General features: G+C 38.5%; 1 protein-coding gene across 1 annotated transcript in view; it reads right to left on the bottom strand.

The window, feature by feature from the left end:
* LOC149072353 (homeobox protein six1b-like) overlaps positions 1–21,195 on the bottom strand; it is a 67,917-nt gene extending 46,722 nt beyond the window's left edge. Inside the window, exon 1 of the mRNA XM_089246633.1 lies at positions 19,848–21,195. Coding sequence (XP_089102759.1) covers positions 19,848–20,533 — 686 coding nt within the window. The 5' untranslated portion in view covers positions 20,534–21,195. The remainder of the gene's footprint in view (positions 1–19,847) is intronic.
* Between the last annotated feature and the right edge of the window lie 5,337 nt (positions 21,196–26,532).

Here is a 26,532-nt window from a genome sequence, read left to right as displayed (position 1 = left end):
TTCAATCGCCTACAACAGATTTAAGAATTTGCAGGTTTCAAATACATATAGAAGAAAAGGATGGTCGAGCTCCGACCAAAAGAATACACGTGCTTTAAAGAGTATACCATAAATCTACGCGTGAGTACAATATACATACACAATGCATTCTTCATTAGAAGTTAAATTCCCATTTCATATTAATCACTGAAAGTATCCAAACATTACTTTGCGCGTTAACCAAATTGGCATAACCATGCAAATGAACGTGTGCATTTATATACAATACAAATCCCTAGTTAATATTAGCTTATTAGTCACAATAAAAATTCAATTATTATTTTACATTTTGACCACACTATAATTTGCCCATACCCCATGTGTAGATAGTCGTACACATGCCACACACAACCACCCACATGGCACCTTACACATGCACAGTGTGCTCTCTATGACATATGTACATTACTTATTTCATATATAATGTAGACCTTTAATTTAATTGGCCAATTGAACACTAACAATTTCAATTATTATGTTTAAATATTGATTAAAAAAGACATGCCCATGCACTGTGCATAAGCCTTCACATATTAGTTACAGACATCTACCTATAGAATATATATATATATATATATATTTCATTTTTAAGATATATAAAAAAAGATATCTTTGACGAAAATCTTTTTTCCGAATTTTAAGCCCAAAAAATCAGGAGGTTCCTCATACAGTATTCCGTGTATAGCAATGTAAAACAATTAGTTAATGGTCATCTGATTCAAACTCACAGCTCCCCCCGAAGTATCTCCAAGGACCCCTGGTTAAGAACCACTGCCTTTTTGGCTCCCCCAACGCGGAAAGGACCCGTGTTGAAAAGCTTTAGGATGCAAAGCAAAAAGAATAGTTTTTAGATGACAAAAAATAAACTTTGTTATGGAACTATGAAGTTTCACGGGTGGGGGGTACCCCTCCTAACAAGTTCTAGTTACGGCTTTTGACGCGGCGATATCAAGATTTCAGAGATGCTTTGGTGGGGCATGGTCTAAAAAAGTTTGGGAACCACCGCCTTAGGGTATTCCAAAGCCTAAAAAAACAAAGATAGATGAATGTATTTATTTAGGAAGAAAACAAGGCAGCAATTAAGTCTGTTTTCTTTTGCACGACGTCGAAAAATTTCTGGGACAAAAGTATGAGTTTACGGTACGAAAGAGTCATTAAAGAGAAGACGTAACAACACATATAGGCCACCCACATTTTCTGGCGCAGTCAGTTGAGACTGCCAAGTTGAATGCCTTCCATAATGTTCCTTGAGATGCATTCCTTTTATTTTTGCTTACCGTTGCACGACTGTCAAGTCAGTTGATACTCGTGCCCAGTTTTTACGAATATCCCCCCCAACGAGGGTTTATTTCTAATCTCAATCGATGTGTTCTCAACAACTCTCAAGGAATTTTACAAAAATTTACATCAATTATCTAACTGAAAATTCTTAAACATACTAATCCCCAGAAGGGTCATTGAAAATAATTGAATCGTAGAGGCGGGCTATAACAAAAAGATCATTGAAGTACCGTCGAACTCCGTTATAGCCTTCCCGATGTCTCGCACCAATTCCACTTAGCACTATACATTTTCAGTGAACAAATCTATCTCCCATTTCTAGGGATCACACGTGTTAAACCAGATTTGGCAAACCTGTGGCAGTTTTTCAAAATCCAAGAAATTCCATTTCATATTTAAATCGAATAAATTATCGCCAACAAACATTTGAACAATCTCTTTCCTTTGAATGTAAGCTACCAAAGGTAGGTCTCTTAACAACAAAAAATTGTGATGACATTTTACTCGATGCGTTTCAGTTTGGTTTTTCATTTTTGGTATCAGGATGCCCCATATGTGCGGGATTCAAGGACGTCCTCGGGGAGGCCATGCATTGCATATCCATGAATTCTTGGAGGCCTCAGCCCTCTTACAAAGCTTATTGAGGAAGGAGGCAAAATCATCATGAACTCTGAGGTTACGGTGCCTATGCCCAACATGATGAACTTACTTCTATCGATATACGTACACGCATAATCTGCATTGCGATAATCAAAAAAATTTTTACGACTCGAAAATAAAAACAATTTTGAAGGGAAAAATTTGAAAAAATGAAATTTTTTATTAAAATAGAGGACAACTGAAGAATATTTTGTAAGGGGGTGAGCTTTGGGAACTCTCATTCCAAAAAAAAAAATTAAATCAATAATAAAAATCATATAAGCCTGCTGAAAGGACCTTACCGTCCCTTGGGGATACGTAGCGCATGTAATATAATATACAAATAATACAAATACAACGCCACAACAGGGAAACTGCCCAACGAGGTGGCTGACTTAAGAACATCATGGATCCCCGAGCCATTTTTTGAAGGCCCCACCTACTACTGCTACACCACACATGCACACCCCCCCCGCGGAACCCCCCAACGAACCCCCAATGAATCGGTACATGCGGGAATGTGCGTGTACGTGTAGTGCAACCTGACGTAAAGTTTGTTTCTGTGTAATGCTGTCATCTGCCCCCAGTTTTTCTAACTATGAGTGAAGTGTTATGGTTGAATGATTTACCGTTGTAGGACTGTTGCTCTCTGTGGCGAGACTTTTTAACGGGGAGATCGGCTCGCATTTGCGCCTTGAAGTTGGGAACCACAGAAAACCAACTTCAGCCGACCACCACTGTGGGGTTCGAACCCGGATCCTCGCATCACGAGTCCGGCACTATAACCACTCGACCACCACAGCGTGTATATTGTGTCGTTGTCTTTGTGGAATTTATGTTTGCATTTGTATATTACATTTTGTACTTGTATCTCGTAATTTGCTGTTTGTTTTAATTTTAAAAAAAAGGCTGAGCCCGGATGCTGTGAGATCGGTTACGGGTGCCGTGAGATACATTGGAAATAAAGTATACTGAAAGTAGTAATGTAGGGCTAAAATTCTTTAAAAAAACTGCGTCATATGGCACTTTAGAGAATTGCTGCAAGATATTTTCAATTTCCAAGGATGCCACATGTGTAAAAAGTTTGGGAATCCTTGCATGCTCATTTTTGAAAAATTTTCAGACTCGCCAAGTGCGAATCTGAGCCTAGCAGGCCGCAATGAATTTATTTCTGCATATATTGGATAAGTACAAAATAAAAACTATTGCCCCTAGAATAGTGAATCCCAGATAGTATACGGTGAACTAGGGTACCATGAGATTGGTGATCGGTTTCACAAACAGAGTGCCGCGAACCAGAATCAGAAGTTTAACGGTGATGCCTGGCCCTTAACGCGGGCCATAATTCACCACAGAGTGCCGCGAGAAATGTAAAATTCTAGTCTAATTCCCAAGGGTGCTGCGAGCATAACAGTTTGGGAACGCTTTAGAGCACTCTGGGTCCCGTGAGATATGTTGGGAATAAATTTATATATAAAGTAGCAATATAAAATCGGATCCCCATCCGCAGAACTCCGCAGCACAAAAACCTTTTTTGAGGTATGGCTAACACAGCGCGGGTGATTTAAATGTTCGATTTTCGTAGCCACACCACAAAACCGGTTTTGCACAGTGGAATTCTGCAGAGATCTACTGGTGCAGAAGCGGCTAAACCCATTTTTGACCGCTCTTCCAATTTATGACCAAATTGTAAAATTATTTTATGTATGATAACTGATTACTGAAACAACACATTTAAGAAGTTTCAAAACATCGGGTATTAATTTAATAATCCAAATTTCTCCAACTAATTAACTTTTGTAGATGATACAAATAAATTAATTTTATTTAATTAAAATAATTAGTAGAGTTGTGATTTCGAGAAACCTCATATTCCATGTGGCAAAAAAAATTTTAAGAAAAAAAAAACTATCTTTTCTATTTTTAAAAAATTTATTTCTGTTCATGGTCATGAAAAAAATTTCCGGATTTGAAAATTTGGATAAAATTTTTAAAAATCGCAAAAAATCAAATTTCTTTGAACTTTTGATCTTTTGAAAAAAAAAAACCATGGGGCACTCATTACATCATTTAATTGCCAAAAAAATTCATTTCATACAAAAATTTCTATGAAAAAATTAATTTTAAGAAAATTAAAGCATTGTGCAAATGCAACGTCAGTCAAAAATGGGTTAAAGGTGCGAAGATAGTGCACGCTGGTTTCCGATTTTGCGAGTCGACACCGTCGCTGATTGGTTGAAAATTTGGTGAAAATTGATACGTACAAGCATTTCTAGCGAGGTTGGGCCTCAAAAATATCATTTTACCCGGGGGGGGGCCTTGTATAGGCGTATTTACAGGGCTATAGTCCAGGGCGGCAAATTTGAGGAATCAGTGACCGGGAAAATTAGTAGGATAGGAGAAGGGTGGCAAAATTTGTATAACAATAAATAAATCCACCTCTGCCAACCAGTGCCGTCTTAACACATGGGGAGCCTCAAAAGCATAAGGGGGGGGGGAAGGCTCATAAAAATGAGATCCGGTTGAAATTTTCGAAATTAAGCGTGTGAATTGGTACGGACAAGTATTCTTGCCAGGTAGGGCCTGAAAAATATCACTTTGCCCAGGGGCCTTTGATGCTTTTAGGACGACCCTGCTACCGATACAGTAAGTGATTTGGTCAGTGAGTGACCAAAAGAGTGGCATAGAAAAATTTCAAGAACGGCGTGAGCAAAACAGTGACGTGAAGCCAGTGCAAGTATGTGTGAATGACCAAAAGAATAACCTAGAGCATGTATAAACGTGTAAATGGTCAAAAGATGACCTATAAAGCAAGAAACCATGTTATTGAGCGACCAAAAGAGAGACCTAGGTTAGAGTGCCAGTTTGTGAGTGACCAAAACAGTTTGCAAGCATGTGAATGACTCAAAGAGTGTGTGAGCATTGGAGTGACAAAAAAATGACTTAAAGACACAGGCGTACTTGCAAGAGTGGGAGGGAGGCAAGCGGGTTACAACACAGGGTGGTGAATTCGAAGGGGGAAGAGTAGTCAAGAAAATCGGACTAGAATGGGAGAAGAGCTTCTAAACCATAAATGCCCCTCTGGGCCCTTGATGACCTCGCTGCCACAAGTATGAATTTCTTATAAAATGCCCTGCATATTGAGATATTCCATCAAAAAAAAACGTGTCCAATAACAAAAAGCGATGCTCGAGTCTGAGCCTAATAGGCCGCAATACGACTTTATTCCGGCATTTACATGCATCCACTCTTAATTCGATCGCCTCCACGTCTGACATAACAATGTATGTAAAGATTGGAAAACCAATATCCAATGACATTCTTTAAAGCGTGGTTTTAACCACGAACATTAAACTCCTAGACGAATCACATTCCTCGCGTGCAACCGTTACCACGTGAACAATTTCCACACACACACAAAAAGCAATACCAACATCGGTAATCGCTCATCGACACCATTTTCCCGTCGACAGTGTGATCAAAAAATATATTTAAAAAAAAAATACTAATAATAAAATGTAATTTCCTGAGCAGTGTGGACTTTTAATATGAGGACGTGAACGGCAATAATAATGAAGGAAATACCAGTGTGGACGTGTCAAAAAAAAACTTCTCGTTGACAACAATCTCAAACAACAATAGCCTGTCAACGCGCTTGTGTCCTGTGGGCTCGCTCGCACGCACGCAATTCCTGCGCCCCCCCCTAAAACAGCTTGCGCAGCCCATTTCCAGACCGCGTTGACAGCACTTCCGCTAAAGAGTGGCCAATTATCATTTAGATTGACCAAGAGATTGGCCAAAGGGCTCTTGAAAAATTTCCCATTGTTATTTACTTTACGGGAAAAGCATACAGAATAGTTTTGAATAGCCATTATTGTTATTATTTTCAATAGAGACATCATGTATTTCCTAGCGCGTGCGATAATATCTTATACAATGTTTCCTCGCGGGGTATTTTGTATATGTATGTATACAGTGGCGTGAAAAATGGCACTCGGGTGCTCCTCTGGAATGGGTGGAGTGAATTTAGCCCGAAAATGGTGACAGTGTCTGGAGGGCTATTTTACTCCTTTTGTATTGGTCAGAGGAAATAACGGACTTCTATTGGGAGAAATGGGGCGTCACGCTCACTGGGGCGGGACAAATCGATCCGATCTGCTATGATTATATCCATAGAAATTCGTGGGGACATGCTAGGTGAGATCAATCGTTTCTCCTTCGAATTTCGTTCCTAAATACTTACGTGGGATTTCTAAAAGTTATCGGTGAAATATGGTAGATAAATTTGTGAATTTTATTTACACGGAGCTCACACACACACACAATATACAGGCTGTCCCAAATTGTTTGCACAGCGGATATCTGTGTAACCGTTGACTTTCGAAACATACTTTCACAATTACAGAAAGTTTTTAAATGACGTGCAGCTAATTAAAACCTCAAAATTTGTTTAAGGGGTCGTATACAAGAAAAATAAAGAAATTAACTTTTTATACTGTCCCCCGTGTGCTCAAAAACCGAACTAAAATGTTGTTGCTCTGTCTCTCCTGATGCCAACAAAAAAAAAATTCCATGTGTGAATCTGTGTTTCTAAGCACAATATTCACTGAGATATTCTCGGATTTCAAAAACCCGAGGAAATTTTTGAAAAAAAGCGTTAAATGAGGGTGAAACGGTTTTTCCGCATTCGGAGCTGTTTTTTTTTTCTCGAATTTCCTCCGTTTTTTCGTATTCGAATAGGCCGCGAGTCACCAAGTGATCTGAAAGCGTACCGCGGACACTGTGATCTGGAACTTCGCTGCTGGTCACTTACGTGGCATTGGAGATGTGATGCTTAGTTTATTTTTGCCTGAGCTATAGTCGGTTTCAGATAAAGTTTATTTTTGCAAAATTAGGTTTGGATCGCGGGCCATATTAGATAACACCAAGGGGTCACATTTGGCCTGAGGGCCATGGGTTAAGTGTATATTCTGTAGATTAGTGACTCCCAACGTGGGCGTTAACGTCCCGTGGGGGCGATGGAATGTTTCAGTGGGGCGGTAGAAGCTACCGGTATAGCACAGGATCGTATTGGTTAGATTGCGATGTGAGAAAAAAATTTCTGAAGAAGGGAGCGATGTGGGACAAAAAAGGTTGAGAAACTATGCTGTAGACAGTGAAGACGCAAGATGCAATCAAGCACATTGAATTTACTTGAAAATATTCAAATAAAGTCAATGGATATTTTGTATGTCTCTTAGGGTTACAAGAGTCTTTTCTTCAATGCGACTTACGTATTTATACGACGTTTTGACCACGACTCTTGAACGTCGTATAAACTGTTTCCACTGTAACAAATTCAGCGTAGAATCCCATTGAAGTAGATCAATTCCCGCAAAACACCTAAAAAAATTCCCGAAATTTCAATATAATAATTTAAATATTCTTCACTTCAAACCCATAAAATCATAGCAATGATTACAGCCTCTCGGAGTATTTTGCAACCAATTTTGAACAGTTGCTGGACCGTTGAAATACAGTTACACTCGATAGCCGCTGTGGTGGTCGAGTGGTTATAGTGACGGACTCGCGATGCGAGGAGTTCGCGTGGGGTTCGAACCCCACAGTGGTGGTCGCCTGAAGTTGGTTTTCTGTGCTTCCCAACTTCAAGGCGCGAATGCGAGCCGATCTCCCCGTTAAAAAATCTCGCCACAGAGAGCAACAGGCCTACAACGTTGCAAATATTCATTTATTACACTTCACTCACAATTTGAAGTATAGATGGCAGCACTGAAATATCATACACAACACTAGCTACACACTCAGACTGTTAGGTGCACTCACTTTGTTCCAGACTCTGCCACGAAGCTGGAAGAGATCTCGGCAACGGGATAAGTCCGGTGGCAGAGACCCTGGCGTTCATTCATTCGAAAAACTCGTTAAACTCGATTATAACGACCTCGGTTATACGACACTTAAGCTGGGCACCAGTCTCGCGGCCCGCATTCGTGACGAAATTTCTTTACGCTATATCTCGGGAGGTTTGCAACGCAAATAAAAGAGAATGGTGTCCGTTAGATATATCAAAGGCACATCCAATGAAATCACTCTGATTTTAATCCGTCTTCCAGTCTGGGCACCGGGCTCGCGGCCCGCATTCATAACAAAATTGTTTTTTGCTATATCTCGAGAAGTTCGCAACGCAAGTAGACGGCATTGGCATCAACTGTTAGCTATCCCAAAGACAAATCCGATGATACCGATTTCATTATGTCAGTACCTACCACGCGATTCAAGGCATAAAGAATGTATTCATTCAAAACACGAGGCCCCGTGCGTCTCTACCCCAATTTTTTTTTTTCGAAAAGATATATTCCACCAATAAATGTAATTTAAACACGTGATAGTGAAGTCTATATATCTGTAGACCGAGTACATATTCAAGAATGATGGTGGCAAAAATACAATTAGTTCAACGAGCACGAGGCGACATCACTAATAAATCGTGACACTTCTCCGACTAAGAAAGAGAGAAGTCGGAGGTCTCGGTTCTCTAAAATAAACGCTCAACGAGTCGAAGGAATTTGCAACTGTAATTTCAGGAGACATTAGAAAAAGACGTTGTTGGTTTGCAAGCAAACGGCAACAAGAAAAGACGCTTCTCCTTTTCACCATCCCGCGCTGACTTTTAAGAACGTTTTCTTGGCATCCGTCCCGAACCAAAAAACCCATGCTAACCTTTGAAAATAGTCTTTTTATGTTTTTTGGGCTCTCCTTAATTGCACGGTAGCTCCTAAGTTTCTCAAGACGTTAACTAATGGAGAAATGAGAGAGTGAGAGGAATAACACAATGGAATGCCAAAAACTCCGGTGCCAAACCGGCTTTGTACAGGAAAGCCTAAAGTTCAAGAATCTACCGCAATACACGGCTTTTCAGGCTCAAATCAATCATGTTCTTACAAATGTGAATTCACGTTTTCGATTCTCTACTAATAGTTTCGACACCCGATAGAGGAGGCCGTGAAAAGTCTGGTCAGGGGCCCGCATAAGATCCCAGCCTAGGGGTCCTGCTGCAAGATGTGGGAGCTATGGACCCATCTCCAGAGCCTATGCGAATCAAGTTTGGGTCGCTACAAATAGCGCAAGAATCCCTGGCTCTAAGTCAACGGTTCTCGAACTTTCGTCACTCGCAGCTCCCTTGCTCGATCCATGGTTTATCTACGGCTCCCCAGAATAGTTTGACGTATAATTTCCCACATAAAAGAACTACTTCAAAGCATGAATAGCCACACAAATCAATACCTCCAGCTCGCCACGACGCCCTGACAAAGGTTTGCGACACCCCCAGCAGCCGCGACGCACACGTTGAGAAACACTGCTATAAGTGGATTTGTACGACATATCTCGGAAGCCCCTGGGAATCAAGTTTGAGTCGTGACCCATAGTTCAAGGGTCGTACACACCCACTGCACGACCCATTCATTGCCTTCACAAGGTTAGGGTGGACAGGTCTCCAGCTCGAGGGCACGGGTAGATTGTCTTCAATTTTTGTTTTTTCACAGTATAAATTCACTCCAAAGGGGCCCGTGAAAAAGCCGGCCAGAAACTCGCATAAGATCGTAACCTAGGGGCCGCACTAGAAGATATGGGACCCATGGACCCATCTCTAAAGCCTATGCGAATAAATTTTGTTGGTCGGGAGCCATAGCTAGAGAATCCCTGGCCGTAAATGAATTTGAACTATCCATCTCGGAAGCCCCTTCGAATCAAGTTTGGGCCATGACCGATAGCTAAAGAGTCTCTGACTGTTAGTAGATTTGAACGACTCATCTCGGAACCACTAGCTAGACTAGACTTCATTTAACATGCTAACTAGAGCACCAAAAATCCCACCAGACTTTCTATTTGGCCCACCAGTAAAAACAAAAACTCCGGTACCAAACCGGCTTTGTACAGAAAAACCCAAGTTCAAGAATCAACCGTAATACGGCTTTTCAGGCTCAAATCAATCATGTCTTTTCAAATGTGTAGATTCACATTTTCTATTCTCTACCAATAGTCTCGACACCCGATAACGCGGCTTATACGATGAAACACAGTGATTGACGGATCATAGCGATTTCATTTTCGAATTAATTTCCATTACTGACTAATGAAATTGCCCCCATCAAGCCATAAAATCTAAAATCTAAGACGGGGAGTTCTTTCTTTAGTCACGACCCAAAATTAACTGAACGAATTCATGACCCATGGGCTTATTTCGAATTTCAAAAAAATGATTACGTTTTTCAAAACTAAATGTTAGGTTTTCGAAATTGGGGTGCAGGTAGGCCCCCGAAACCAGAACTCCCCAAAAAATTCAAATCTTTGATTCTGGCACTATTCCTTTTTTATAAATTTGGAAATTTTTTTATTAATTCTAGAATTATTTATCAGATTTAATTTTCTATTATTTCTTAATTACTATTAATTATTATTAATTACTAACTATTAATTATTATTAATTACTATCTATTAATTATTATTAATTAATATTAATTAGTTTCCTGATTATTTGTTAATTTTCCGTCATTTCTCTCAATAGTTGGCAAATTAATTCGTTGTTATTCATTCTTTATTTTTCTGTAAATCTGGGAAATTTTTTCATTAACTTTGGAATAATGTTTATAATTCATTCATTAATTTCTATTTTTCTAATCGATTCCGTAATTCGATTTCATTATTTTTTTTGTTAATGTTCTCATACACTTGCATAGACGTTTTTCAGCATTCCTGTGCACATTCTATAATATAGTGAAATATCGCTATAACGATAAATCCCTATACAACGATATTTTTTTCATGTCGTGTGTTTGGCAATTTCTATACTCTAGTGCAGAGTGTTTCCCAAAGTGGGCGATGGAATGGTCCAAGGGAGCGATGGAAGCTACGGATTTAACATAGGATCCTATGGGTTCACTTGAGTTGGAGGGCGGTGAGAGAAAAAATCTCTGATGAAGGGGGGGGCGTTGGAACAAAAAGTTTGGGAAACTGTGCTGTAATGTTAATCCGCTGCATCTCGATATAACAATAATCCTTCGAAACGATATTTTTTCTTGGTCCGAAAAGTATCGTTATATCGAGGTTTCGCTGTAATTTTATGCCTTTTTGGATGCCAATTTCCCATAAAAAATGTTAAATGCATAAAATCATGGCTCAAGACAGCCCCAAATGTCTGGGTCTCGTGAAGACGCCCCTGAAACAAATACCACAACAAATGGATTTCCAAGGATTGTATGTTGATTTGTACGACCCCTCTCAGGTGCTCCCGTGATCCACAGAGTAATAACCCATTATCTAAGATCAATACTGACCAAGAAAGAAACAAACGAATCAAATAAAATTTTCAATGGATAAAAATTTAATGCTTCTTCATACAGTTTAACATTTGACGGTCAACATTTTCCAACTAAGTAGTCAACGTATCAACTTCTGATTGGACAGTACGAATTTCAGCATTGGCATGGAAAAACAGTCTGCCTCAAATTCCACGTCCAGATCTAATTAGCTCTCGTGGGTTTAAAATGACCATGAAATGGCCCGAAAAATTATCAAACAAACCACCTACTGTCCGAGTCCGATTCCTCGAATGACCACTAACCAAAAATCGATTCAACCGAAAAGTCCACTTTCCTCTATTTTGTAGAATATTCTCTAGAGATCGGGGATTTTTAACCATTTTTTCAACCATGACCCAAAATCAACAACAAGATCAGCTTTGCGACCCATAAGACTATTTTTCGAAATTAATGAAACCAGGGACGCAATAAGTGTATTTATAATAGGATTGTGGTTTTGTACCCGGAAGCCACCGAGTCAAGTTTAGGTCGTGGTCCATAGCTCAAGAATCCCCGACTGCAAATAGATTTGTACGACCCTTCTCAAGTTTAGGAAATCAAGTTTAGGTAGTGACCAGTGGCTCAAAAAACCCCTTGGCTGTAACTAGATTCTCAGAAGTCCCTGAGAATCAAAAGGGGCGGGACCCAAAGGCGTACGCAGGGGGAGCCACAAGAAGCCCACGACCCTTGTGCCATTTAACGCAACACATTCCCAGACACTTAAATTGTCTGAGAATGTGTTGCGAGACACTTAAATGGTTTGGGGAATATGCCGTGGGTCACTTAAGGCAGAGGTTCTCAACCGGTGCTCCACGGAGCCCTTGTGGCTCCTTGTGCACACTCCAGGTGCTCCGCGGCCGCTCGAGGAAAATAAAAAAAAAACAGTAAAATTTAAAAAAATAATTATAAATATTTTTAAATAGTAAAAATAAATCAGTAACTTTGATGAATAATTAAAAAATTGGTCTACGGGGCTGCACCAAAGAATTTTTTTACTTAAAAGGGCTCCGCGAGTCAAAAAAGGTTGAGAATCTCTGACTTAAGTAGTCTGGGAATGTGATGCGTGTCACATAAGTGGGAATGTGGGAATGTGCCACCGATCACGTGAGGGAAGTAAGAATGTGCCGCGAGCCACTTAAGTGATCTAGAATGCGCCCCAGGTCATTTAATTGACTTGTAAATGTACCGTGGGTCACTCAAATAATCTGTAAATATACTACTGGCCACTTAAAAGGTCTGAAAATGTGCGGCGAGTCACTAAAAAAAATCTGGTTATCTGCTGCTTAGTTCATTTTTACAGAATTACGTTTGAGGTCGCGAGCCACATCAGAGGACCAGATTTGTCCTCCGGGCTATAGGTTGAGCATGTATATTGTAGGCAGTAGGCTACTGTCTTAGTGCTGAAGTACCTCCAAGTGTATAGAGGGCCCTATTATAAACTTGAATTACATTCAACATCAGGGGCCTCTTTGAAGCTTTACCGATTTAAAAAAAAATACCGATTAATCCACACTAATCAAGTTTGAAAAATATTCATAAATTTTGAAATGAAGAGCCAAATTTTTATAGATAAATTACACATAAATACAATCCTGAAATACAATAATTAATACAATTATTCCAAAAACTGAAAGATACTCTATTCCACACACACTATTACCTGTAGTTTTCGATACACGACAATACATTCTCTGAATGACCCATCATTCGTCAACTGACCATTCAAATTCCTTATTTATTGTATTTATAATTTTGATAAGAATGTAATTTATACTTACCTTACATTTTTAAGGCCCCTGTGCGATTACGTATAACAATACAATCTTCTCGAGAGGAGGTTAAATTTGTGAAAAACACCATTTTTCCTACCTCTAGCATAATTAACAAAAATCAATCAATCAATAATGGCTTTGTTGTTGTCCCCACAGGATACTCACCCCATCAATAGTTTAAAATTGAATTCTTACCTGAAATACAAAAAAAAATTAATTTAGTATTTCAAATTTTTCAATTTATCGTAAAAAATTTAAAAAGAAATTGTAGAAAGTGACCTTTGGTCATGATCAGAGATCCGGTCCAAACACCAGGATTTTTCACGGGCCGTTTTCTAGTAAATTTATAGTGTGAAATGCCCGGGGGCCCTGGGTTTAATTTGAGATTAATATTAAATTTCAACTATTAAAAATCTAACAATGGGAAAAAATACTAATTTATATTGCTATTTCCGCATCAACATCCAAAAATGTTATATTTTGAAAATTAAATAAAATTCAGTACGAAGTCTATACAAAATAATGAAAGCAATGAAAATTATATGAGGAACGTCAGTAACTCCCCCCAGGGCCACCCTTACCAGACGCGGGGCCCGGTGCGAAAACAATAGCGGGGCCAGAGGAGTCAATAATTTTGGGGGCCTCTTAGCCCCGATTTTGAATTACCCTCTCTCGATGTGGGGAAGGGGAATAGGCATTAAAAAATTCATACATTATTACACAAAACACGGGAATGCTGAAAAATATAGAAACAATTAAATCTAAATTAACAAAAAAAAATGCCGAAAATCTCGAACTGAAGAAAAAATTAAATTGATGGAAGAAATAATTCCAAAACACCAACTAAAATTAGGACCTAATTAAAGAAATTGCCAGGGAACTAATGACGATTCAGAATAGGTGAATTGCAAATAAGAAAAGTAATTTAGAGAGATAATTCCTTAACCCGTGATAATTCAGAATACTTGAATGAAATAATTCCAGAATTGGTGAAAATTCAGAGAAAAATCAAAGAAATAATTCCAGAATTGATGAAAATTCAGAGAAAAATCAAAGAAATAATTCCAGAATTGATGAAAAAATTCAGAATAAATAAATAAAAAAATTATTCCAGAGAAACGATGATAATTCAGAATTTCAAAAAATGTGTATGTTTATGATGAGAAAGTTCAAAATTTATTGAAGAAACAATTCCAAAATTGTGGAAATTCAGAATTTATGAAATAAATGATCCCAGAATCGATAAAAATGCGGAATTTATGAAAATAAATAATTCCAGAATTTTGAAAATAAATAATTCCAGAATTTTGAAAAGAAATAATTCCAGAATTGAAGAAAATTCAGAATTTTCAGAATTTATGAAAGAAATTATCACCATCGTAAATGCGGGGTCCAGTGCGACCGCACCGGTCACACATCCCTAAAGGAGGCTGTGCCCCCCCCCCTTATGCTAGAATTTTCCCCCTATATTTATAGAGCAATGTAGCTATGAATAATTTATTTCAGGCCCTAGGGGCTAGAACCCTGTCCATATTTCTCATGATTTTAATCGACATAAATCGGGGTTTTCGAAGGACCATGCTTCAGTTTACTGACCGGTCAAAAATTTTAACCACGTTCAGGTACATTTTTATTCAGAACTTTGATGATTTTATCAGTATTTATATGAAAATTATCACGCAATATTCCCTGGAAGGCCTCCTATTAGCAGGTATCCTATATCAGGGTGTGTGTGTGTGAACGAGCCACGTGACAAAAATTCAACAAGGACACCACGAGTCTGTTACATCAGTGTTTCTCAACCACCGGGCCGCGGTCCGGTGCCGGGCCCTGACCACATTCATACCGGGCCGCGAGTGATTAGCATTTCATTTTCCCTTATTCGTTTTCCGTTGGTCATGTATTTGACCGGGCCTTCGACTCACAAAAATCAATGAAACCGGGCACCGGGCCGCAGGTACGAGAAGGTTGAGAACCACTGTGTTACATCATTATTAGGCAGAGATTACGGTATAAAAGTTTGATAAAAGTCCATTTATAAAACTTGAAAAATGCTACCAATAAAATCATCGGTTGCATTTTCTAGAATTTAACCAATAATCTTATTGGTGGCATTTTTCAAGTTTTATAAAAGTACTTTTATAAATTTAAAAAAATAGTACTTATATAAAAGTACTTTTATAGAACTTTTATAGTGTAATCCTGGCCTAAAACTCATGAAAAATTCAACCAATAAGCGCATCTGTTACATTCCAGCGAATGTAACAATAGGTTTATTGGTTGTTGTTTTTCAAGTTTTTTAAAAGATCTTTTATCAACCTTCTATTAACGCCGGGATTACACTATAAAAGTTTGATAAAATATATTTTACAAAACATGAAAAAGCAAACAATAATAATATTGGTTACATTCACTCAAATGTAACTGATTACCTCGTTGGTTGCATTTTTCAAGTTTTACAAATGAACTTTTATGAAACTTTTATAGTGCAATCATGGCCTAATACCGGTCTTACACTATAAAAGTTTGATAGAAGATCTTTTACAAAACTTGAAAAAAAGACTAACGAGTCTATTGGTTACATTTGCTTGATGCGCTACCCGATGCGCTTATCGGTTGCATTTTTCAAGTTTTGTAAAACTTTTATAGTGTGACCCGGCCTTTATACTTGAAAGAAACAACTGTCAGTGCTTTAAGCATCTGACAACATTTACCTATCTCGGTTCATAATGGTTGCCTTCAAAAAAATTGGAATTGACAAAAAAATTTGGAAACCCGCCTCAAATACACAGCGACGCTGCAGAGCCGCCCTTTTAGGGGTGTACGAAAGGTGCGGTGGCAAGGGCGCTGCAGTCACGGTAAATTATTGAAGGCTTTGACCAGTGTTCTAAAAATTTTTTTCCCGTGAATTATGGATTTGCGTCCATTCTTTAAATTTTCATCCATTCTGAATTTTCAGTAGTGTACTAGAATTATTTCTTTCAATTATTTTTAATTCACTAAGTCTATTCAATTACTTTCGGAAATTTTTTCCCCATTAGTTTAAAATTCAAGTTTGAATTTTCATCAATTTTTGTGTTAATTCACGTTTAAAATTGAGTGTTTAATTTTTTTTTTTGCATGGATATTTCTCAGCATTGTTGTGTATTTTGAAATAATGGATAGCGATTTTCTCTCATCCACAAAATATGTAAAATCGTTGCACAGGGGTCCTGAACATTTTTGTGGTCCCTGAAATTGTTGAGTCGCACCTGGCTTGAGTGCCGTCTTAACGTATGGGGCCCACCTGGGCACGGCCCGGGGTCCGCAAGAGAAGAGGAACCTCACAAAAGTGAGAACCGGTTGAAATTTTCGATAATTTGCTAGGAAGGGCCTCAGAAAAATCACTTTGACCGGTGGGCCCATGGTGCTCTTAAGACCGCCCTGACTGGCCTCGTTACTATTTATGCACCGGCCACCGCGTCCGGCAAAGGCGGCCTTGCGCATCGCTGCTTATTAAACCCCAACCACATCAAACTACGCAGTGAAGGAGCCTGCAGGAGCAAATAAAAATTTTCACCCTTGGCCTATAGAGGAAACAGTCAATCGGTGGCGGCTTTTTTTGCTGAGTGACCCGTGTGGCCACACGGGGCACCGCTAAATGAGGGGTGCCAAAGTCGAGATACAAGAACGGTAAAACGAAAATTATTCTCCAAAAAAAGAGGTGGGCAGGGAAGATGAAAATATTTCCAAAAGTAGAGATTTTTTGTCTCGGTCCAACCCTGTGGTTAATCGGATCTTATCCAACATTAGGCAACTATCTGATATTCGGTGCCTTTCTTCTGTTATGTGAATCAGGGCCGTCTTAAGAGCATCATGGGCCCTCGGGTTAAGTAACTTTTCTGAGGCCCTTAACGAGGCTATAAATACTTTTCTACCATTTTGCATGCTTACTCTCGAAAATGATAACCTGATCTTATTTTCATGAGGCCCCTCTGCACTTGAGGCCCCCGGGCCGTACCCGGGTGGGCCCATGCATTGGCACTGCACTGATATGAAATTTTTTAGTGATCAGCGTTTCTCAAACTTTCTGTGAAACCCAAGGACCACTAAAATTTCTGAAACAATTTGTCCGGACCACAGTAATTTACAGTAGGCCTATTTTTAGGCTGATTTTTTATTCGAATGTGCGTGAGTACCATTGGTATTAGTGGCGTTAATTTTTGTTTTAATCAGAATCAAATTTTCTATTCTGCCTCTGCGGACCACATATATCATCAGGGCCGGATTTTCACTGGTGCGAAGAGGGCGATCGCACCGGGCCGCAAAATGTTAAGAGCCGTAAAACTGAACTTTTCTTATATATCCATTACGTATTACTTTAACTATAACTGCTTTAAAAAGATAGAACTTTAAAAGTTCGTTCTATCTATTCATGAAAAATATGTCGATAACAGACACACCCAGGCTTATCACGGCGAATCCGTGTGGCCCCCACACCACCCTTGAATGGGGGCCTTGATTTTTGACAGGACTTCAGACTGAGATTTTTTAGCTGGTTCCTTATATTGAATTTCAAAAAAATTTATAGATTTAAATATTGGGAAAAGAGATAAGGCCAATACTCAAGGACGCGGAGCCCTTTCAGCCTTTCGCATGTGGTCGGGGGAGCCATGGTCTTAACAGCACCATGAGCTCTCGGGGAACGAGCGCGTGAGCTCTGGGCACGTCTTTTGTCCATATTTCTGGTGTCAAACATCCCAATTCAAGTGTTTTTTTTTTTTCATGTATTAGGCCGGTATTACACTATAAAAGTTTTATATATAAAAATTATTTTACAAAGCTTTACAAATTCAACCAATAAGCGTATCGGTTACATTGGAGTGAATGTAACCAACAGCCTTATTGGTTGCATTTTTCAAGTTTTGTAAAAGATCTTTCATCAAAGTTTTATAGTGTAATCCCGGCCTTGGAATTACAAAATCAGATTGGGTTTGATAAAAGATCTTTTATAAAACTTCAAAAATGAAACCGATAAGCGAATGTAACCCAGAGGCTCAATTGCTGTGTTTTTAAAGAGTTTTTGTAAAAGATCTTTTACAAAACTGTAAAAAAACAACTAATAAGCCCATTTATTACATTCCGTTCGAATGTAACCGATACGCATATTGGTTACATTTTTCAAGTTTTGTAAAAACTCTTTTATCAAACTTTTATAATGTAATCCCGACCTTAAAACATCATTTTTTTTTTCTTGCACGTGTCTTGTTAACATGAGGCTCCCTATTCACTTTGAACTAACCAGTGGGCCTATGCCACTGCGTTAAGACGGCCCTGCTCTCTGAAGGCCAGACATGACTCAGGCTGTGTCTCTTGAGGCATATAACCCTTTTACCGTGTTGGGCTGTGCCATACTGGGCCCTGCACTCTGGAACTTCGTCGGAAATGTTCTTTGACGGACCCGAATTTCGAGTCTTTTAGGGGGCCCCCATCAGCGCCATCTTAACGCACTAGCCAACCCGGGTATGGCCTATAGAGGCCTCAAGAGAGAACTGGGGCTTATAAAAATGACACCTGGTTGAAATGTTCGAGAGTAGGCTCTAAAAAAACATGTAAATTTGCCAACTTCATAAAAATCGCTCGCCCTATAAATTGATTTTCAATGAATGTGTAAGCAAAAATGATTTAATCCCTAAGCCTAATCCCGATCATATATCTCGCGGGCGGAGAGTGGCATACATACAAAAATTAAAGAGGGCCAAGGGCCACAAAACCGTTCATGCACAGGCTGCTAAAAATGGCCAAGTAAGGCCTTGTGTATCATCCTCATGGACTAACTCTGTGCCGCTGACCCAGAGCCACCTTTACCAGACGCGTGGCCTGGTTCGAAAATAATACAAATACAAATACAACGCCACAACAGGCAAATTGCCCAACGAGGTGGCTGACTTAAGAACATCATGGATCCCCGAGGTTCGAAAATAATAGCAGGGCCAAAGGTGTCTTAATAATTTCGGGGACCCCCACCTCAGATTTTACACATTCTGTGGAACCGGGGAATGCTCTAAAAAAATGCATACATTATTACACACAAAATATACAGGTGCTGAAAATCTACATTACCAAAAAAATATAGACACAATTAAAGGTAGGCCTATATTAATAAAAAAAAAAGGAATGAAAATTTCGAACTGAAAAAGATAGTTCAAACTTACTAATTTTAGAAAAATAAATTTGAATTTTTAAAAATTTTCCAACACCCATGACAATTCAGAATAAATGAAAGAAATAATTGCAGAACACTGATTAAAATTTTCAGAATTGATGAAATTCTCTGAATTCCAGAATTAGTGAAAACTAAGAATTCCAGAATTGATGAAAACTAAGAATTCCAGAATTGATGAAAATTCAAAATTCCAGAATTTATCAGAACTAAGAATTCCAGAATTTATGAAAATTAAGAATTTATGAAAGAAATACGTCCAGAATTGATGAAAATTCATAATTTTAGAATTGATGAAATTCATAATTTTAGAATTGATGAAATTCATAATTTTAGAATTGATGAAATTTATAATTTTAGAATTCATAATTTATGAAAGAAATGCGTCCAGAATTGATAAAAATTCAGAATTTGTAAAAGAAATTATTATTATTGTAAGTGCGAGAAATCCCTCCAAAACGCGCCGACCGGTGCGACCGCACCTGTCACACCCCCCCCCCCTAAGCGCGGACCATAGGTTGAGAAACGCTGTGATAGATATTTGGAATAAGAACTAACCTGTCTTTTGCTTCAGCCGCTCTATCTCGCTGACGTCGATTTTTAAACCAGTTGGACACTTGAGTGGTGGTGAGTCCAGTTGCTTCGGCCAGTTCCCTCTTCTCTCTGGGACTCGGATAAGGATTAGTTGTATACCATTCGCGTAAAATGTTTCTGGATTTTTCCTTAAAACAATAACTGGTCTCTTCGCCGTCCCATATCGTCCTGGGTAATGGGAACTTGCGACGGATTCGATATTTTCCAACGGCTCCCAGCGGTCGCCCCCTCAACCGCTCGGCTTCTATGTAATGAGCTTTGAGCCACAGGGCCTGGAGTTTCGGATGAGATGCCGGCGAGAAATTATGACTTTCTAGGATCCTATAGAGTTCTTTGAAATTGCCCCGATGGAAAGCTACCAAAGATTTCGCTTTGAGAACGCTCTCGTTTTTCTGTAAGTGTTCGCAGGCCGGCAGTGACCACAAGAACCTGCCGAGCCTCTCGATGTTGCCGGATTGCTGCAGGACCTCACACACGCAAGCCACCTGTTCCTGCGTGAAACCGAAAGACAGCGGCATTCGACTCGGCGAGGCCGGACTCACGGTCGACGGACACGACGACGGCGGCGGCAACATGCCCGACATGGATGGCACCTGCGACGCGGCGGCCAACGCAGCCGCCGAGTCGGCGGCCATGTGCGATACGATCATGAGGTCCGACGCTGCTTTGTCACAGGGGTCCAGAGGTCCCCCACTGACCCCCGTCGTGGTCAGCGGCGGGTGGTGCGGGTAATAGTTCACGCAGTTCCAGTCTCTGTCCTGCAGTGTACAAACCGGTCTCAATAGAAACCTGGACGCCAGTTTCAAAGACTTGACCACCACTTTCTTAGACGAAAAATTTTGACGGCATCACAGTAACAACACACGATGACTAGTCTTTCGTTGATTATTGAACCAGCGAGTTTCGAGGAATGCGATTCAAACAGTTGATCCATGTTGACACATTATTACGTCGTCAGACTTGAATTCATGGGTGAGCGGAACTTTATAATCTCACAGATCCTGCCTTAATACATTTCTTCAGTCACCTCGTGGTCAGTATTTGCGAGGACAACTGGACGATGATTTCCAACACGGTTCCATCTCCGTGGCTAAAAAACAAACACCGTCTTTGATGATAGTTGCCGGTCTTTTTAGCAAGTTGAGTGCCGCCGAGCGACGAGGAGACGAGTGACTGAGTGAGTGAGTTTGATGATGATCTTCAACATTACAGAGAGGAGACTGTTGTGAGGTGAGGTTGGGATGTGGTTGTTGCTTCCAGTCCCGTCTAGTTTTGCCCTCAGCAGCTGATTTGGTTGTTTTCTTTTTTGTGATTCTTTTTTGCCTCTGATGATATCTCTTCTCAAGTGGGGTCGACGTCGTTACCCGAACGAATAGGACGACCGCTGATTGGCTGGGGGGCGTCTTCCGTTGCCTTGGCAACTACGTCAATCAAAAACTGCTTGGGTAACGCCCTCCTCCCGTCCCGTTCGCGCCGAGAGAGAAAGAGATTATCGCGCCGTGAGCTTTTATAACAAGTTCGTATAGTGAGTTATGCAGTTAAGTCCACTTTACACATCTCACGTTATTACGTTTTTTTTTTTTTTTTTTTACGCTTCTACTTTTTTTTTTTTACATTTTGAGTCTTGTATAACTTCAAATTTTTAAAAGGGCTTTTGCATTCTTGGATATGCTCATAACAAGTTTGTATTGTAAGTTTTACAGTGAAGCCCGCTTTACACATCTCACGTCATTACGTATTTTTTTAGTTTTCTTTTAAGTTTCCCACTTTTTTTTACGTTTCCAACATTTTTGTTTTGACATTTTGAGTCTTCCGTAAATTTTCACATTTTCAAAATTACATTAATTTTTAACATTAGGCCTACTTATTGCATTCTTGGATATGCTTATAACAAGTTCGTATCGTAAGTTATACAATGAAGCTCATTTTACAAATTTCACTTTATTATGTATTTTTAACAGATTCTTTTTACGCGCGCGTGCGCGTTTCCTAATTTTTTTTTTTTTTCTTACATTTTAAGTCTTTCGTATAGTTTTGCATTCTTAAAGGGCTTATTACGATCTTGAATATGCTTAAAACAAGTTCGTATCGTAAGTTATACGGTCAAGCCCCCACTTCACAAATCTCATGTTAATGCGTATTTTTTTAGTTTTGTTTTTTTGTTTCCTACATTTTTGTTTTTACATTTCAAGTCATCCATATATTTTTAAATTTTTAAAGGCTTATTACATTCCTGGATATATCATTTTGGCATTGAAATAAAAATTTATTATCGATAAATTTTACATTTGAATGGATATTGGATGATACGGATATTATTCGATTTGACCCTCTATGGTTAATCGCCATAAAAAAAGATATTATTTTTTCTTTTATGGAAGACAGTGTGATTTGGTGATATTAGCATATTCTTAATTAAAACAATACAAATCAACACAGCAATATAATAAGACTGTATTTTTTAATTAGTTAAAATGGTTAATTATGCGTGAAATATATGGTTTGTCTTGATGTTAATGTTACACATAAACAGATAAAATCTTACTTACAGCTAAGTAGAACAGTTTTACCTTGAATTTTATTTCCAATCTCATCAATTTGATGCGACTTTATGAATCTTCGAATGTACAATATTTCAGCAGTTCTCAAAAAATGACACCAACAAGGAATCAACTCTTTATAGTTAAAAAAGCATTATACTTATATAACACTATTTCGTACTGAAATGACACTGAAAGATGTACTTTTTAAAATACCGAAAATATTGAGAAAATAAATTGATATTATGGTGGTTTTTTTTCGACCATGTATATTCAAATACGCACGGGACCATAAAAGGTTAAGCCCACTTCACACAAATCTCACGTTTAAGGGGTCATTTTAACATGCTGAAAAAACTATATATGCTCTAGCAGAAATATCATCAAAAAATATTATTCAATCATTGATTTATTTCGCATTTGGTACACATATATTTCATTGTATACGCTACCCTATGCCAGTACAAACTTTTAAATATCTTGAATACTTAATGTTTTGCAAATTTTATTTAAAAAAATACATTATTGACACCTTGCGTGCATGATGAAATTACATGACATCTATGTAATTGAATAAAAACTGATTCAAAATAAAGAAAACTGTTCATTTCAAAAAACGATGAAAAAAATTGGATTTCATTGACACAATTTTATTTGAAAATAAGTTTTAAATTTTAACCTCTATGGTTCAGTGTAAACATGGCAAAAATACATGGTAAAAAAACCCCCATTGTATATATAACAATTTCTTTTCCCAATTTTTTATCATTTTAGAAAGCACATTTTTTAGTGTCATTTTCAGTACAAAAAACGGCTTATAATTTTTTATCTAGAAAGAGTTGATTGCTAATTTTTTGAGAGTTGCTAAAATTTTAAGTGTTCAGAGATGAATGAAATCGCCCTAAATTGAGTGAATGGGAAATTTCAAGGTATAAAAACTATTTTTAAAAAAAACATTCCTTTAGCAAGATTTTTATAGAAAATATTAAAATCAAATCAAACTGTATATTATACCCTTAATTAACAATTTTAGCTAATTAAAAACCACTCTAATTCATTAAATTGCTGAGTTGATGTATTGTTTCGATTGAAAATATTCTAGCAGTTTCAATTTACATTCGTTTTAGTGAAAAAAAAAATTTTCAAAATTTTTGTATGGCGGTAAACCATAGAGCAGTGGTTCTCAATCTTTTCGAGCCCGCGGCCCGGTTTCATTCATTATTGAGAGTCAATGGCCCAGTCAAATACATGACCAACGGAAAATTAATAAGGAAAAATGAAACACTAATCGCTAGCGGGCCGGTTTGAATGAGGTCAGGGCCCGGTACTGGACTGCGTGCGGCCCGGCGGTTGAGAAATACTGCCGTCACTTAAAGGGTGTCACGCCCCCCTAAAATCAATTTGTCAGAAACTACTTTGATAAATACTGCATTTTTACGCAAATCAAACGCAAAAACATTTCGTATCAATTCGTTAATTTTTTCGTCTAAAATCGAAAAGTAATGAATTATAGTGCATATTCAAGAGTAGGGCAGGGGTGCTCACCTTTAGGAAAGCGTGGGCCACTTCATTTGTCTGAAAGCGTGACACGGGCACCAATTGAGTCATCCGTAACGGTGCCGCACATTAGCTACTCAAGTGATACGTAAACGTGCGCTTGAGTGACCCGGAACTGTGCCGCAGGTCCCTTGAGTGCTCTGGGAGTGCAAGGCGGGTCACTCAAGTGATCTGTGAATGTGCAGCGGGCTATTCAAGTGATTTAGAACTGAAATGTGGCTATCTTAAATGGTCTGTAAATGGTCCATGGGTAGCTTAAGTGATCTACAGTCGATCCCATTCATAAAGTTCCCACTTATAACGTTTTCCCGCTTAGTACGACTTACTTTTATGGCTCCCAACTCTTACTAATTTTTATTAATATTTGCCATCTAAAGCGTTTTCCCGCTTTTTACGGGATACGTGATACATCTGCAACATACTTACGGATCCCGTAAGTATGTTGCGTATGTTTCCGTAAGATGTATCACGGATCCCGTAAAAAGCGGGAAAACGCTTTAGATGGCAAATACTAATAAAAATTAGTAAGAGTTGGGAGCCATAAAAGTAAGTCGTACTAAGCGGGAAAACGTTATAAGTGGGAACTTTATGAATGGGATCGACTGTAGATCACTTAAGTATCCGTAAGTCCAGGGCAGTGCCGTCTTAACGCATGGGCCCACCCGGACACGGTCCGGTTGCCTCAAGAGAAAAGGGGCCTCACAAAAATGAAATCTGGTAAAAATTTTCTATAATTTACCAGGTAGGGCGTCAGAAAAACCACTTGGCCCGGGTCCCATGATGCTCTTAAGACGGCCCTGTCCCAGGGTAGAGGTGGAGACCGAGTAATGTGTCGGGAGTTTCGAAGGTTTGTTGTATCGTTCCCATATTTTTTACACAGACCTATTTTTCCTATATAATTCGGGAGGGTTGGTCACCTGCATTTTGGATCCATGCGTGGCCCAGGGTTCTAGGGTTCTAGATATTGATTTTATTTATAACATCTTTGTCCGCTATAAATTTAGTTTTTATCACATTCAATTCGGTAAACAGAGAGGATCCTCACTCTTGGGCGAGGGTAGGGGCCACGAATAAAGCATGAGAAAAAAATAAGGTTCAAAGGGGCCATGGGCTGAAAAAGGTTGAGAAACACCGATCTATACAATCACCTGATGAACCATACCAAGTGCTCAATCATACCAAGCACTGTGAAGAAAGATATTAATCCGAATGGTGGAAGATCGTGTAACTCGGAACGTTATAAAACTTGAAATTTTCCTATAGTTTACCTTGAAAAATACTCAACTTACACTAATTTTTAATTCGTCTCCTTTTTGCTTTTAAATACAATTTTATATATTTATGTTTTAAATTTTATAGTTTTCTTACTTCTTTCCCATAAAAATTTCAGCTACATTCATTTCTTCTTTTCTATTCGCCTTCGGTTATTTCCTGGTCAAATTTGTTGGAAGACGCAAACTTAACAGTGTGGGATGCGTCCAACAGAAAATTTTACCAATTTCCTTAAGAGGAGAAGTGAGAAAATATTTTATTGTTCACATCAGTGCCACAGATATAGCAAATGTTGACATCACGGATGTTGCATCTCTGATGCAATCACCTAGCATCAAGGGAACTGACAGGAGTAAAGATTTTCCTCTCTACAACTATAATGTAGAATAATTATGCATTTCATATATATGTATGTATGTATGTTGCGGTAAATAAATCTGGTTAATATGAGACGCTGGGGTACTATGCATAATCGCCAGTGAACGTGATTAATTTAGGAAAATTTATCTAACCTACCAAAATGATTGGCGGTTATGCATACCCAAGCGTCTTCAATAAATTCAATAAGTAGCCTACTAAAAAAATTATCACTTTTACCGACGATTATGCATAATACCCAAGCGTCGCGATGTTGGTCAACATAATAAATCGTACTGTATGATATACTATACATGATAATTCTTACATGTATTGTATTATTATATCGGGGTTCCATCGTATAATTTGTTATCATTATATCGGAGTCCGACTACATTCATCTAATGCTAGACTCATTTAGAATTTTTTTTCATATTTGCCAAATTCACCAATTACTCTAGGGTATTACACATAATTACAGATAAAGACGATAAATTTAAAGCATTTATCAAATTTACCAACGGCACTTGGTTATTATGCATAATCTCAGGCCAAAGTGATAAATTTATCAAACTTACCAAGACTGTTGGTAAATATGCATAATAACCGATTTATCACATTTACCGTAACATATATACATACAGTCGAACCCCAATGTAACGCCACCATTTGTCACGCAGATTTCTGGCGCTGTAACGAGTTTGGCGTTACATCATTTTTGACGTTAATATTAATATATTAACGTGTGTGCAATCCATATATATAGAAGATTTGCTCACTGAAAAATTTTGACGCTAAGCGGGGTTGGCGCTACATGATTGAGGGGTTTGACTGACTTTATAAATAAATCATACTTGTGTCATTATTTTGATATTTTCTATTCCAATATATGATTTATATTAAAAATAATCATTACATTATTT

This window comes from Pholcus phalangioides, unplaced genomic scaffold, assembly GCF_987345545.1.
Source record: "Pholcus phalangioides strain wild (caught in Gottingen) unplaced genomic scaffold, Ppha-v1.0 ptg000017l_1, whole genome shotgun sequence".
Classification (NCBI taxonomy): domain Eukaryota; kingdom Metazoa; phylum Arthropoda; class Arachnida; order Araneae; family Pholcidae; genus Pholcus; species Pholcus phalangioides.
Note: the sequence above shows the minus strand (reverse complement) of the source record. Positions and strands in the feature narration are given on the sequence as shown.